Source organism: Anarrhichthys ocellatus, unplaced genomic scaffold (assembly GCF_004355925.1).
Source record: "Anarrhichthys ocellatus isolate YVR2014 unplaced genomic scaffold, GSC_Weel_1.0 scaffold26, whole genome shotgun sequence".
NCBI lineage: Eukaryota > Metazoa > Chordata > Actinopteri > Perciformes > Anarhichadidae > Anarrhichthys > Anarrhichthys ocellatus.
Window position 1 is genome coordinate 3,238,100 of NW_022280056.1, and position 16,832 is coordinate 3,254,931.

The 16,832-nt window shown below is 42.8% G+C and overlaps 1 protein-coding gene across 2 annotated transcripts in view; it reads right to left on the minus strand.

The window, feature by feature from the left end:
* The window catches only part of LOC116391613 (protein kinase C beta type), a 79,089-nt gene that overhangs the window by 47,792 nt on the left and 14,465 nt on the right, over positions 1-16,832 (minus strand). For both annotated transcript variants that reach the window (XM_031862377.1, XM_031862376.1), the window contains exon 3: positions 7,025-7,107. In XM_031862377.1, the coding sequence (XP_031718237.1) occupies positions 7,025-7,107 (83 nt within the window). The remainder of the gene's footprint in view (positions 1-7,024; positions 7,108-16,832) is intronic.

Here is a 16,832-nt window from a genome sequence, read left to right on the forward strand (position 1 = left end):
CACACACACACACACACACACACACACACACACACACACACACACACCATCCAATCCACCGCTTGGGACGGACCCAGATCTTGTGGTGAAGCGGGGATGCTTCAATGTAGGAGTTTGAATAATCCTGCCAAGGGGATCCATCACAGTTGCCAAGCATGTAGCTACAGCGTTTAAAAGGAGTTTCCAAATGATGCCGAGGTGCTTCGACGACGGCAAATACATAAGTGCTTCCTGGCAAAGCAAACGTCTTTCGGTTCAGGGGGCGACCTCAAGTCTTTGGTGCACATTCATGTCTTTGCACCTCATGAGCCAGAAGAATGTGCTGATTGATGCACACCTGTCCTGGAAAATATTGTTTAATTTAGGCTGCCACTGAGTTATACCGAGCTTCCCCAAGGTGTCTTCAGAAGTGTGTGTGTGTGTGTGTGTGTGCTTATTAAGTCTGAATGATTGTGCGGCTGCGTGTGATCGCCTGTGCGTAGGTGTGTGTGGGTTTCTTTGCACAACGTGTGCATCTGTGTGCGTTTGATTCTCTGCTGGTTCTCAAGGACAGGACCGCCTCCTGCTCGTTTGTGTTCTTCTGAAGAACGAGGGAACATTGTGCTGCTGGAGCTCCAGTGATGAGCAGCAGCAGACAGCGAGCGATACGAGAGCTTCTCAAACACTAATGACTGAATGCATCCACGCTCAGAATTCAAGGATTGATCAGAAAATAAAAAGGTAAAAGCCGGGGAACACAAACATCTGCAGGGTTCATCCTCTGGGGACCATCTTTTCATGGCAATCCTTCCAATAGTTATTGATATATTTCAGTCTGGACCAAAGTGTCACTTACAATGTTGCACCGAGGAAGCCAGATAGAGCAACTGTCAATAAAAAAAATAACTTGAAGCCAAAATTGTGAATATGAATCAGTTCTTTCTCACAGCATGTGAGCAATAAAGAAAAGGGGGTCAGGGCCACATGATGGAAATGAACTGTAAGTCTGCTGCTGTGATTGAGCAGCAGCGCAGAACAACGATGAACGCCAGTGTTTCTTTGTAGGGAACCTTTCATTTAAAAACAATGTGATCTGTGAAAGTGCACACACGCACGCACCTGTTTTCTATCATCAACTCCCCTCCACATAAAGACACAGACACACACACACACGCACACACTGTCATGTGTGACAGACACACAGGCAGGTTCACAACAGACAGCACAGAGAGTCATTGACATAAAAACTATTTAAAGTAGTTTTCTTCCCTGATTGATTTTGTCTTCAGTCCACTCACTCTTTACAGTTGGTGCTTACTGGCTTTCTGATATTTCTACGGAGGCAACCATCATCTACTGTACAGAGTGATCTCATCATAAACCTGCAACTATTTTCATAACTGATAAATCGTGTAAGTCAGTTTTCAAACTGACAATCGTTCTATTTACAGCGTCTCAATTGGGATTTGATGTCATATGTGATATTAAAAAAGGCTGCACAACTCACCAAAATTTGATTGAAATTTAATTATGCAATTTTGAAATCCCAAGAGGCAAAATGTTTGCAGCACAACAATATTTGATTTAAAATGGTATTTTGACAGAGACACGCATCATATTCTACGTACTTAAGGAAACATGCTTGTTGGTACAGATCACTGCAAAATGTACACGATAATTATTCAAATATATGAGATGAGAACAATATCGTTCCCTCTAATATTGCAATTCATATTCGCATTCAAAATAATCGCAATTTTTTTCAAAATCGTTCGGCCCTAATAGTAAAGTGAAGATCTTTGGGTTTTGGCTGTTACTCTACCGTCGGTGAAGCATTACGATCGCAGCACAAGACGAGCCTCTTCTCTCCCGTCTGTGCTCCGGAAATTAAGCCGTCAGCACATTACAAAGATCTGGTGAATCAGTGTTGATGACTGATTATCTGGAGATAGCGATGTGCTTTCCTACGCTGTGATGAGCGTGAGTAGGTCCGCTCTCCTCCTGGTGAAGGCTCCCAGCAGGGTGGGGGGGGGGGGCTAATTCTCTCATATGTGGTCTGATTAACAATCCATCACATTCAGTGCCTTATATTGGTATTTGCTAAGCTACTGTAGCTGTCATATTTGTCGAGGCTTTCGTCATACGGAAGTGGGCGTGGACTAAGGCTCAGACTTTTTGGGGTGATGCCGCACTTTAAATGGCATCGTAGAGTCTTTCCTGCCACTCTGATTCACTAACACACCAAGGTAACGAAATATTACAGAAGCTGCCTCTGCTGTCCTGACCAATAAAACAAATGCAGTGCCATCGTGTTCACCCCCCCTCCCCTCCCCCCTCAGGCTCGTAACTCTTCCTGACTGTTTAAGTGTTTCTGTGTGAGAGACCATTTAAAGGATTTCTTGTTGATTAAGGCAGATATGCAAAGCAGTCACTCTTGGATAAAGCGGCATAATTGCATCACAGGAGCGGTGAAGAATGAATGATTAAAAACATAAAACAGAGGGAGTAAGGAGGTGAGGAGAGGGCTGAGGGTGGTGGTTTCATCTTCACACCCCGAGTGTAACTCCTCTCCTCGTTCCCTTCCTCCATATGCTGATCACAATCTCTTCATCACTTTGTTGACCCTCCTCCTCCCTCAAAGGCTACCACGTGGTTTTTAACCATCTGGTCACACAGGCTGTTACATATATCATTATATCTGAATATGCAATATAGCACGCAGAGAGACAGGATGCACATCATTTATCTCCAGAGATATGACCCAGAGATACAATGGGTCAACAGAAAGGTGTTGCTGTAACAGTGGATCAGTGGGTTTGAACCTGAGACCTGACGGAGCTTCAGTTTCCTCTCCCAGTCCACAGACGCGCAGGTTCGGTCAACTGTACAGTATAAAGGGTGGGTGTGAGTCTGTAAATGAGCCTGAGGCCTATGAGTAACCGGGGGGTCATTATCCTCCTGCTTCAGTTCTCAACAAACTAAATAAATGTCTGCAAATGTGTTATTATGTGTTCATATAAATTATTTCTGCACACAGAAATGTGTGAGCGGAGACTAAATGTATTCCATAAGTGCACGTGTGCATATGTAATGGCTGTTGTTACACGTACATAGAGGGGAATTCACAAATAATTGATTGCGGCCGCTGATAGCGATGTGAAATACGTATAATTTACAACCGCTATCTGCCTCGCCTCAAGGTCCGATTCACGAGAGATATTGTGTTCATGATATTACAGCGTGAACTCGCCCAGAAAGTTTTGCAGATGAATGCAATTTTCCCGTTTTTTGCGGAGGGCAGGGAAGAAAGATTTGTTTTTCCCTCATGTATTTTCCTAAATGACATGTGGAAGAGCTTTATTCATCTGGATAGAAAGGGTACCATTTGAGCCAAATGTCTGCATATTACCTCATTCTAACACGTGCAAGTAGCGATGATTCTATGTATAAATTACATCGATTCCAGTTTGTAATATCTGATAAATAACCCAGTGACATGCTCGACGTTCTCTTGTATTATCTATTATAAGCCTTAATATTGTTATCCTAATTTTCAAAATTTTTATTTTACAATTATCATTTTGTTCTATTTCGTACACACAGTGCCTGTTGTATGTCGGCCTCCTTCTGGCAAAAGTTTGTCACTTTTTTCTTTCCTGTTTAAAGGTTTTTTCGTCTGAATCGAGGGTCTGAGAATTGAGGGCGTCATATGCTGCAGTACAGCCCCTTGAGGCGAAACTGTGATTTTGGGGTTGTATAAATAATAGTGACTTGGCTTGACCTGAATTTTCTATCTGGCAAAATATGTTAGGAAATCCAGGACCAGTGGGAAATAAATATATCCTAAATCATAGACACAAGCTAACCGTCTTCCACATTTAGTTGTATATCTTAGTATCTCAGCCTCTCTCACACACACACACACCCACCCACACACTTCTATAGCATTAGCAGGCTGTGTGCATGAAATGTAGGTTTCATTACAGGATCTCATCCCTCGACCTCTCCCACAGGAAACCCATTCTATTAACCCAGATCTATAATTGACTTCTTCTTTTAAACATACATCGCTGACGGAGAGAGACGAGGAGGGACGGCCAGGAGGTAAAACGGGAGCGGTGGGCTGATTGCTGCAGACAGTGAGACAACACTCCTGATTATATAAAATAAATCGGCTTTCTGACTTTCGTGTCTTTGTCTATAGCTGCAACTCTCCGGTGTCCCGATACAAACATCTCCTGCTTTGATGATCCTTCATGTATTTGACCCGCAAAACTGATTCTCAAACAGTATTAATCTGCTCAACTATTCACTATTGTCAGTAACTATTTCACAGGTAAAACTGTTGAGGACTTCTAAATATGTTGCATGATCGAGCTAAAAATGACTAAAATAAAACTGCTGATGATGTTTTGTTCTCACAGTTTCAAAAGCCATTTCCGTGCAGCTGTGCGTGGGTGAAAACATCGTGTCAAGCTGTACAGATCGGACAGCATTATGAGAAAGTCTTCAATCAGAGAGCTTTTATGATCTAATCACGTGATGTTTTCCTGTTTTGGTAACCGCACAATGAGACGGGTATGTAAATGTCTGTGCTTTGCCTCGAGTATTGATCAAATCCCTCATATACTTCTGTCTTGAACAGGTATATATTACAAAACTATTATATGACGAAACCCCCGGTGTTTAAAAGCTGTGCATTGTGAGCCGGGCTACCTGTCTCTCTGTCTTCCTATATTTAAATGTGCAGTAGAGATACGCTACATTCCCACTGTGCAGGAACCGAGGTCATAAGACCACGAACTCATTAAGGAAATGACACGGTGGGGGTGGTGAGGGCCCATAATTAAGCGCAGGGGCCCCCCGGGTGGAGTGGTATTTAAATAGAGGATGTACAGAAAAGAGTGGCGACAGTGGGAGAACGATTCAGGGAGAGGTGGGTTACATGTGTGCCAAATAAAGAAATATAAATATAGTGCCAGAACAAGAGGAGGGGGCATTCAGAGGGGATAGGTGGAAGGAGATCAAGATGTGGAATGAAATCTCAAGAGGCTGATGAAGAAGAAAGGCTATCTGCTGGTTTCAAAAAGTCAAGTGAAAGGCCTTCGAAGACATTTTAAAAGGAGGTTAAGGAATGTTTTAAAGGACAATTCAGATGCATTTCAACCCATAAATGTGACTCTATGGGGTGGCGATAACTCTGCATTTTACACCTTCGTTGAAGAGATACAGGGGAAGAAGGACAAGAATACTTCATCAGCAAAAGCTGCAGAAGCCTCACACAGCTTTCCAAATAAACATTTTCATCAGAGTCTGATCCCTGCGATGGTCATAATGGCTAACTGCTCTACATCCCGGTCAACTTGATGACGTATGCCATCGGCTAACTGTAATATCTGATCATAATCGGTCATGGAAAATGTATAACTAAGTGGGAAATGGGAGAGGTTGAAAAATACCAACATTTTCTTTTAAGCTTGAATTAAAAAAAGAGAGATGGAGAGATTAAAAGGCGACGTCGGCCTGAGCGTATCAGCACAGCGACAGGTTGTGGAGGCCACACTGTACACCTGCATGAATATGACTGTTATTATTCGGCACGGAGCTGTCCCATTGAGACACAGCTGATGGAACAGCAGCTACAATTAAACTAGCGCGATGTTGCATTTGTTTAGAAGAGTCACTTTAAGTATTTTAAAGGTAAAATAACACATTTCAATACAAAACGAAAAGAGTGCGTTCCTCAAGTTGTTACTTTAAAGGACTCCTCCAGACTTTCTTAGAACTTGCAGACATTGGAGGAAGACAAACATAGAAAAATGGTTTTAAAGAAGCTTTAGCATCTGTCAATGAATGGCTCTGACTAAACTAGAAGCTGTCACAGAAGAAGAAGAAGAAGAGGCGACTTGACCCAAATGGAAGGGGAAGCAGTCAGGTGAAAAAAACAAAACACAAGTGAGGTAGTTGTTAGACAGACGTATAATAAGATGAGAGAAAAGACAGCGGAGACATAACCGTTATACAGGACACACCACAGGAAGCCAACCAGCGAACACCTGCGTTTGCTCTGGAGGCGGCTCGCTAAGTGTACTTGTCAGACTGAAAGGGCACTCCAGAGGGAGGTAAAGACATGGCTGAGGAACCTAAAGCCCCCACGGTTCCTGAGAGGATGAAGACGGCATCCTGAGAGTGCTCTGAAGAGAAGGAAGGGAACTAATTGTGTTCTCTTGATAGGATACGTTAGCTAGGTTTTAAGAATAAAAACTAGAGGAAATCCCCCACTTCTCAGCTCCTTCAGAGAGTGAATGAGATTATGATAAAAAAAAGTACCACTTAAAGGCACTTCCTGTTATTACAGCAGAAGAGAAGGGGATGAGGACAAGCACGACTTTTAACCTCCAAAAACACTGTGTATGTGGCTTATACAAAGCACTGGAACACATAACCAATGGATGTGATGTTGTAGAAGGTAGGCCTTTTATTTATCATTTTCAAGATACTGAAGAAGAAGTTTAGCAGAAGATCCTCTGGCAGGGAAAACAAGAGTAAGAAGAGTACATTTAGACAGCAGCTAGAGAAAGGTGGTCAACATAAGGATACATTTTTAAGTTTTCCTCATGGAGAGAAAACTGTAAACTGATGTCTCAGACAGATGCACATTGAGAGACTGACCCCACCACGTAAAACAAGAGGACATTACAGCTGAAGCAGATCTAACAATTTCCCATCATGCTTGTGGAGCTGCTCAGTGGCCGATAATGGCAGCAGTGTTACATGTATCCAACTTGTATTGATTCCACCAAATGTAAACACGAGGAACTCCTGCGTGTGAGTGTGTGAGGGTGTGAGTGTAAACTGTAACCGTCAAGTCAGGAAAAGGAAAAACAGAGAAAAAGATGGAGGCAGCTGAACCGTAACGGTGGGGTCGACAGGTGATGGAGGCTCGTGAGCTGGAAGTGTCTCTCTGGTATCATCCGTCTCTCACCAAACATTCTCGCTCTCGCACGCAGGCAGGATTTTAAGTGATTGGTGTATTTGTACTCACATCTGATGCAGGTCCTTTATCGGCACCAGGGCAGCAGAAAGTGACGAACTCATGGCAACGTTTGTGGACCACGAAACAACACACTGTGGAGAGAGAGAGAGAGAGAGAGAGAGAGAGAGAGAGAGAGAGAGAGAGAAAAAACATTTACATGTGCACAAAACACAGTGTTGAGATTCTTTCTTTAACTTTGCTCAGTAAACATAGAATACCTTCATAAAATCATAACAGTACTGACGAACAACTCAATAAAATACATACAATTATAAACCAGAGTTTATTCAGGCATGTTTTCATGATAATATTGAATAGGTTAACAGTCTTTAGACTGGTTTTAAAGACATCAATGGAGGGGGGGGGGGATCTAATTGTTCTGTAACTGGATGTGTGGAATAAAAAGAACGGCGAGAGACAAATATTTTTTTGATCCCGTTTGAATTTTGCCAAGAATTACAATATGATGTTTGTCAAAAAGGTAATTTCTGCACGTCAAAAAAAGTCACATTTTGTCATGAAGCTGTTGAAGAACAAGACTCTTCTATACTATAAATACATGATTAGAAAGATTACACACAGAAAAGTTGCGTAAGTGACGTCCCTCTCTGGAGCTTGGTAGAAGTGTTTCGTACCGTGACGTTCTCACACCAAACAACGGGTCTTCTTCTGCTTACCAGCTCACAAAAATAACCCTAAAACCCGTCAGGTAAGACAACGCTACATTTGCTCATGAAACGTAAGTCACCTAGCTAGCAAGCCACAGTAACGGCCATGTTGGTGTCGATGACGTAATTAGTGCAAGACGAGAGATGTAGTTCTTGTTGTACCAAGAGTGTGAACTAGAGTCCTCATCGTTAACAGGCAGGAATGATTTTAACCTTGCGTTATCTAAAATGGTAAAAGCGTTGAGAGTTGATTTGAAAATCAAATGTGAAAGTGTATAAATCATTTTTCTTTTAAGGTCCATAGTGGCGTCCAACACGATCCCACACCTGCGTACATACATCATGGTTACCAGCAAACGTTCTCTCGCTGGTTCGTTAAAAGTGCGCTTTAATTTAAGGTGAAGTTTGAGCTGAATTAGATATGGCTTTGAGCGGGCGGCTGGATGAGAGCGGAGTCATTGCCGTCTCTCCGAGCTCTTAGAGCTGCAGCGCTCACTTAACCTATGAAAAGCTTTCGCAGCGGTGAATGTACAGATGGATGCTGTGCTTCTGTCTTCACACCCACACACTCTTATTGTCACTCCCGCATCGTTGACTCATTGTCAGCCACTCTGGAGAAGAGCACCTTCTTAATGTCTAAAAATGTAAAAAGCAACCTCGTATTCATGTTGCAGTGTGTACAACAATGACTTCTTATTAACAGAAGTGACTGTGTTTGCAAAGTTTGTTGTGAACAGAATTATAATAAATTTACAACAAAGTCAACTTTTTTTTCTCCCCTCCATGTGCAGAGATTTGTAGAAAATAACGAGCGTACACATAAACACACGTGTGCGATCAAAAGGAAGCCGGTACGATCACAATGGAAGTGAGATGAAAGGCGTAACATGGCTCCACTTTTCAGGTCGGTTACAATCAGCGGTGCGGAAAGGTGTGAAAGCTGCGATGCACAGCGAGCCCGTCATCTCCGCCCTGATCCACGTCAGCTCCACTGAACAGAGGAGGCTAAAAATATCTCTCAATCACACACACACACGGCCGTCATGATTGGGCCCCAGAGTATATTTACATAGAGAGACAGAGAAGTGCAGTAAATGCACCCAACAACAGATTTTGTGGTGATAGGCGGTTACAGAGCCAGAATAATACAGCATATTTGAATCGTCTTGCTCTTCCGTAGGGCTGATGAAATCGAGTAAAACCTGCTTGAATATATAGTGACTCCATAAAGGGGGTCAGTGCGACAACTATCAACAAGTTAATCAATGATTAACAGAAGAATAATGAAGCCGTTCACCGTTTGAGTCATTTTTCAAGCAAAAAACGAATTATTCTTTGTTTCTGTTCAAGTTTCTAAGATTGACTGCATTTCGTTGTTTTAAATGTGTTAAAAAAAATATCTTTGGTCGAATGAAATAATCTATTTGTAGACGACACCTTTGACTTAAAGATGTAGAAATAGATGTTCTTCACAATTATTTTGACATTTTAAAGACTTGTGGTTATCAAAACTCACCACACGTTGCAGCACTAGAGCAGAGTGAGAACCGTACGCTGTGGCAGCCGACAGGAAATGTATTTGTTAAACAATAGTTCCCAAGTTTTAATATTTGCATAACTCACAATAAGAGAAGTGAGGTCACACAAGCATGAAGAAGTTTAGTAACCACAGTTCTGAATAAGAACAAAGAGATGTTTGTCTCTGCACTTTAGTCTAACGTTAGTATCAGTGAGAGTATTGAGATGTAGAATTACTGCAGTTTACATACACGTCTGTCCAAGATGTCATCAATTCAACCTGTTAGACCATTTGTGTAAAATTGCCAGAAATAAAATGTTGATATGATACGCCATTTTGGTGTCACATGATACAACGTGATGTTTTCACTGTCGGTGGTCTCCTCTACTGTGTCATTTACATATTTGGAGACCAGCTGTTTTATTCTATTTCATTCTATCTATTATCGAACCTACACTGATAGGAGGGGTTATAATAACACAAACACCCACCAACTCACACAAATCATGTGCACCTCAATGGTACTTCACTCCCACACAATATCTTCTCTTTGGTTACACCACCCACTCACACACACCACCCACTCTTTCCAATGATATCGCAGATTGAGGGTGGAGGGGACCGAGGTAGAGATAGAAATGGTGAGAGCTATGTGCACATATTGCTTCAAGGCAACTGCTCTTTTGGAGAATTGCAACTGCTAAATCCCTGAGAGACACACACACACACACACACACACACGCACACACACACACACACACACACACCATCCAACGGTACGACCCTTGGGCCAAAACAAAACAATTCCTCTGTACAGAAATATACTGTGCCCTCCATTCCTCCCTCTAACCAGACCCCGAGCTTTTGTTCCGCCCCAATCATTACCTCAATCATCCATTCACACGTCCGTTCAGGTAAGTGCATACTCATTCACAATGGAAATTCATAAAAAGACAGGTGGCCTGATCTAATCTCACAATGCACAGACCAACCCGTCAAGTTTGCAGAGGGACTGCTGGAACACATGAGGCAGATGTTCGATTGGTTCTTACACCTCCCATGAGGTTTTACATAATGTTAATGAAATTATGTTAAACGTAATGTAGAAGTATTATCAGTAAAATATATGTAATACAAAAGAAAATGTAGTCATTAATAGGGCTGACCTTTCAGGTTTGATCCTTATTGTGCCTAGATCTACAAATAAAAACGCATTTGAATGTTTTTTGCCGCAGCCAATCACCAAAAGAGATTTGATGTTGCCCTCTACCACAGTGGCTTCAACCCATACAGCCGGGGTTGCCTGCCAGCACAGGGCCCCGAACACGGAGATGTCTGAGCGAGCAGCTCACGGTGCCAACAATGACAATGATTAGCCAGCCAGTGGGACGTACACGCACAGTGTTCATTCACATGATGGGCATTAAATTGAAGTATTGGTATCACTATAAGGGTACTGGTGTTGTCATTCTAAAAAGATGCTCAGCCCGATTCAGTCTGCTGAATGTCACCCGACAGCATTGTGTTGGAGCAATGTGGTGTCTGGTCCAGATGGAGCGAATTCTAATTTGGTTGTTTCTTTTGAATCTGCAGCGTGATTCTGTATACGACTGTATTTTCTCACCATGTAGTGTTTTTTTCCTAAATTGGTGAATATGTTATTGTCATGTTCTTTTCTTTTGTGCTCTTTGTGTTGAGCTCTCACGGCCACCGTGTGACATTGTAAAGCGAAGCGAAGGGAAGCTTTAGTTTTCGTTCCACCGAAGCTTTGTAACATTCAATCTGCTACGGTTTCCTGGCAAAGTTTCAGCACCAAATCATTTAAATGGAGACAATTTAACTTGAGTTCAGGGGCGGGACCAGGCCTCAAACACTTCCTGTCACATGTCTATAAACGCCTTTCTGCCTGCGTGCTTGTTTGTTGTTGTTTTCTGTGCTCTGCTCCTCCACCCTCCATCTTTTTCTCTCTCTTAGAAAGTATACTTCCTCCTCCTCTTCTTCCTCTTCCTCTGCTCCCCTGGTGCCCCTGCGTGCTGATCTCAAGCCGACTCTGGTGTAGCTGGCACGCTGCCTTTGTGCCTTCATTATTTATTAGTATACATTAAATATCCATGGAAAGCGCACACACACACACAAACAGTGTAATACTTAGGTTACTGCAGAGGTAAGCAGCCATGTAGTCTACCTGTAACACCGGCTGAGCATTAGGTTACGGTACAGGCTGCAGTTAGCTCCTCAGGAATCCTTTCTCAGCCAACAGGGAGCTTCTTGTTTCACTGTCAACTTAGACTGAGGAGGATCAATTAGGCTTGTGAACAATAAAAGGTTTACACGGGACTTATTCAATAATCAGCCATGAGAGTGCTATTGTGTTGATCTTGTTTCTGAAGATAAAGTCACAGAAGCTCACCTGTTGCCACCTCTTTCTCTGTGATTGTGTGACTTGTGTTACTACCATGCAAGCGTCATGTTCTCATGTTGTCCCTAACGCAATGATTTTCTCCAGCCGTTTTCCCAGGAAAGAACATGCCCCTGGAGTCTTCGCCCTAAAATGTAATGATTTACATCACAGGGATGTGCATTTTGTCCCCAAAAGAGAGGCGAGCCCCCCAACATGAGTAATACACGCCCACACAGTAACTACAGAGTGAAACTTGTTGTCAGCGACATCTCTTTGAAGTGTCCCATGTTGCCCCGATCTCCCCCCCCCCCCCAACAGTCACATGACATCATTATGTAACGGCTGGTTGTCAATCAATAGCATTCCTCCCACCGAGCTTTGTGTGTATCAATACAGCGTGAGGAGCGGGGCTCAAACACACCCCGCCTACCTCTCACAATTCAACGGGAGCGCCTCGTCCTATAGTCAGTAAGAGGACAATAAACCTTTTGTTTACTCTTGAACTGAAACAAGTAACAGTTGATGTTTTCTTTAAGCATAATTTACATCCTACTGGAGTCAACATTTGACTTTTCTCACAACTCAACGCTTCACTCAGAGTCTAAAACGCATCAAACGGGAGCAACTTACCAAATGCCCCTGGTTTACCAAATAGTAACAGCTACACAGACTGAACCTTCAGGCCTTTTGGATAAACGGAACGATGGTGATTGACTGTTTTGAAAATCGTTTCTTTATTTGCTTCTTTTCACTCGCCTCCCTTTCATTCCCCCCCCCCCCCCTCATCTCTTTTTCATTCCACCATCTTTTGCTCCTCTCCTCTCCCCCTTGCTCCTCCGGTGAATTCTATTTCATGAAATGTTGGCAGAACACTGGTGTGCACAGCCGTTTCCTCTAATGAGCTGCCAATGTGTGTGTGTGTGTGTGTGTGTGTGTGAGAGCTGCAGTGACATGCTGTACAGTGATGTCCCAGATTTAGACACTGTTAGATTCAGTGAACAGGTTCAAGCTGTTGGTCATATTTATTAATCTATAGCTGTAGTAGTACATCGTGCATCACTCACACAAACACAGGCACACACTGTTTGCTGGTTGAATACCTGCTGTAACCGACTGAGGATCTAACGGTTTGATCAGTGATTGTGTGCATTTCTGCGTTTGTAACTATTTCTAAATCTTTATCGAACATTTGAGTTTAATCCACTTTGTCCAACGTTTTCTATTAAATCACTGAGGAGCCATGATGCTCCCATGATGCTGTAGGTTCTCACTTGATCTCTGCATAGCGATGACACAACATGAGTTGAGCTTTGGACACATCACTTGTAGCCTGAATATCAGCACAATGCATTCTGCGATGACTAGAAGAGGAAAGCACAGCCGTGTATAAAGGCTTTGCTCTGCATGTGTGCATCTGATGTGAAAGCCTTGTTACTTTCTGACGGACATGATCTGCTAATTGAGACAACACACTGACTGGTATACCGACTTCACTGACTTCCATCAGATCTCCTCACGTCCTGGCAGACCTGGCACGGTGTACAAACAGCGTGGAGAAGAGACCTGGGCGAGCCAGACTACAGTTCTCGTTTGTGTTTCTAGCTCCTCCTACTGTCTCAGGGAAGAGGACACATCCTGATGAGTCGGGTGAAAGACTCAAAGAAGAGCAAGAAGATAAAGAAGAGAACGCAAGAGGAAGAAAGTCAATAATCTGAACAAAACACGCCATTCACCTTGGGCACCCCCCCCCTTGTGCGTGTGTGTGTGTGTATGTCCCTGTAAGGGCTTATATAAGGGGGCTGAACAGCCTACGCCAATGTATAAATACCCAGAATGCCGCTGGTGAAGCAGGGAGAAGGGTCAGCTAGTGAGTCAGCACACCCATATCACTCCTCCTCTTTCTCCCTCTCCCTTCTATCAATCAGTCCATCCTCTCTTCTCCTCCTTCAGCTATAAATCTATCATTTCTCATGTTATAGTGTTTCTATTCATGGGAAGAAAGCCCACGGAGGATTTCACGTGGCAGGGTGAACTATGACCTCTGGTTGGTGGTGATCGTAACACCGTAAGAAGCAGCAGCCAGCGTCAACAAAACGAAACAAGCACACTCACTTTTGAATTGCACTTATCGGATGTCCAGGTTTTCAAAACATCAAGCTTGATTATTGTTAAAAGCGTTTCAGATTTAAGAACTAAAACTGTTCAGCATGTCATATTCCAGGTATTCCTCAAATCATCGTCTTTTTTGATTCTGTATTTCGGCACCTTTTACTTTTTCAGACATAGTTTTTGTATCATTAGCCAAACTTTCCATAAATCCAAACTTCTCGTGTGCATTTCCTGAGGAGATAAATATTCCATCCATATCAGGTATTCCTGTCAGGTACACACTGAAACGTTGTAGTTTGAAACATGTAAGTGTTATTCAAATTCTTTCTATTTCAGGAAGCAATGCTATCCCTAAATTGATTGCCGGTTCAATTTGAAGACAATTGGTAAAAAGTATGTCTGCTGTTAGACGCATTAGCCAGCCTGAACTGATCCGGAACAACTTGTATTCTGACATGAAGACGTCAGACTTTCACTAAATTATCACAGCGCTTTCTCAGCTTATCACACATGAAGAGTCAATTACAAAGCTGCCTCTATGTATCAATAAACTTTATTTAAGCAATGGAGAAGTGAGGGACGGCAAAAAGCCAGAACGAGCACCAGACGGAGAATACGAATGAAGAAAAGAAGAAAACAGGATCAAGTGAAAAGACGCCGGGTTCACACTTCTTTTCATTGTGACTTTTGTCATTGGATCAGGTCGCATCAAGTTAAAGTCTGTACGCTCTGAGGCCAGACCACAGGTCCAAAAGTCCATTATATGTTATCTCTGTTGAAACTGTACTATCTTACATACAATTAGAAAAACAAACAGGAGACACTACAGTCTGGCTGGCTTCACGCTCCGTTCGATTTCAGTTTCAGAGCTCTGCCAGCGCTGTAAAAGAATTCTGGCACAAGACAAGTTTACGTGGTCCAGCTTACACCTCCACCCTGATCCTCTCTCATTCACTCCATCTCACATTCTCCATCCGTCCGTCTGTCTCTCTCTTTGTCTTTTTCCTGCCGTGCCTCCTCCTTCTGTCTGATCCTTCTGTCTCTGTTGATGTCACTTTTAGTTCCATTTCCCTCCTCTCTTTATCACTTTCTGTCTCCACCCTACTCCAGCTCCGTCTCTCAGGCTTAATTTCATCGCACTTGAGCTTTTTTTCTGTCACCATTGCCTTGATTCACACTCACAAGTTTGCAAACTTCCAGACTGCACAGCAGCGTGGATGCTCAGTGCCTTGCCAATGGGCACCTTGATGGAACTTGTAGAGAGTTGAGAGGAGGATGTAAGTTCATATCTCTTTCTTCTGGACGAATCAAACTTGGCTACATATTAGTCTATATTAACTTTGGCTGGGTTTTGATTGAACTGTGTCAAAACAATGACTAAATAACATTTACGAAGTTACGAATATTGCAAGAGACAAAATATCTCACTTTTTCAAAGGATGTTAGCTCGACGGACTTACGACTCACGTGACGATTGATAAACGAGTCACATGACTTTTGCACGGAACACGACCAGCCTCCTGTGTTTGTTTGACCCATCAAAGCTCCGCTGTCGTCCGCCCTGTGTGGCCCATCACGCAGCTGCTCTGTAACGCTGCGAGTGGGAGCGTAGCATGAGCAGGCTAAACGAGCGTCCTTGTCAGACGGCGAGGAGCATCGACCGAGCTGCATTATCTGACGCATCGAGAGCAGGAACAGGTCGTCGATCCACGAGAACGATGATCTGACAGTCAGTGAAATATATCCAATTCACTGCTGAAAAGCAAATATTGTTTGATCGAAAATGATTAATCTTCCATCGATTGACTAATCAATTGCTTGACTAATCGTTTCAGCTCAGGTTTGGGTATTCGACAATTTGATTCTATGTACTTCAGACGTATTTCTGTTAAAAACATACAATTGTTAAATATACAGTATAACTTGTACAGAAAGAAATAAGAGAAGAGGCCGATTCTAAAACAAATAGAAGATATTTACACTGTCTTTGTACCAACAATGGTTGTCTGTTCTCTTTCTGTGTGTGTGTGTGTGTGTGTGTGTGTGTGTGTGTGTGTGTGTGTGTGTGTGTGGAGGGCCCTTAGTTTCCTCTCAAAGCTGAAGTACATCTACCTCCACAATATGACCTGAACAGGCAACTGCTGAACATGTCCGGCCAAAACACACACACGCAACCCTGTAATCTCCTGTACTGTACATCAACTTCTCTCCTGCCCTCCCTCCCTCCCCTGCCACTCTCTCTCCGTCTCTCTCTCTTAACTCCCCCACAAACAATACCTGCTGTTTTGGTCCAGACGATAGGAAAGGAAAGGAAAAGTTGAGAATGCATACATTTGGTGTGTTTGACTGTTCACTGCATTTCACTTGCTGAAGAGTATAATCGCCATCCTCAACATGCCGTTTTATCTAATCTGCTGATTTACTCATTAATTTAGAGTGAGAGAGAGAGGTGGTATGAAGAGGATGAGTGAGCGAGAGTGGGAGAGCGAGGGCAGAGGGGTGAGAATGAAGAGCTGCAGATATTGACAAGAGAGTCGATGAGACTAACAGAGTTGAATACCAAATAATGAACTAAATACAAGTTATACAAATGCTAGCATCCATTAAATGGAAAAATAAATGTGGGCGCATTACCACAAGTCTGATAATGTGACATATCTTCTGGAAAGAACAATGTCACAATGGACACAATATTATAGACATGTTCAATATAATAATAGACAAATGGTGTTTGTGAACATCTCTTGTTTTCTGAGGCAGATGTGGATTTAAGTTCAGGGTTATTTCTGAGGCTGTAACATCTGTTGCGCTGGATGGCATTGACGGGAGAGTTTGTGAGTAGTATTTGAGAGTTTAAAGTTTCATATTTCTGTTTCTTATTCAGTCTACTGTGCGTTTGTCCTACAATATGATGCATCACCGACAATAGTCCACTGAAAGCTTCTACTGTGCTCATCTAAACTGCTATTGTGTGCTATTTCTTTAAAATCCTTTAGCACATTGTAAGTGCTGCATTACAGGCCGCAAAAAGACTTCTTCAATGCCTTCATCCAAAGCTCTTTCCCTTCTAATACACACACACACACACACACACACACACACACACACACACACACACAC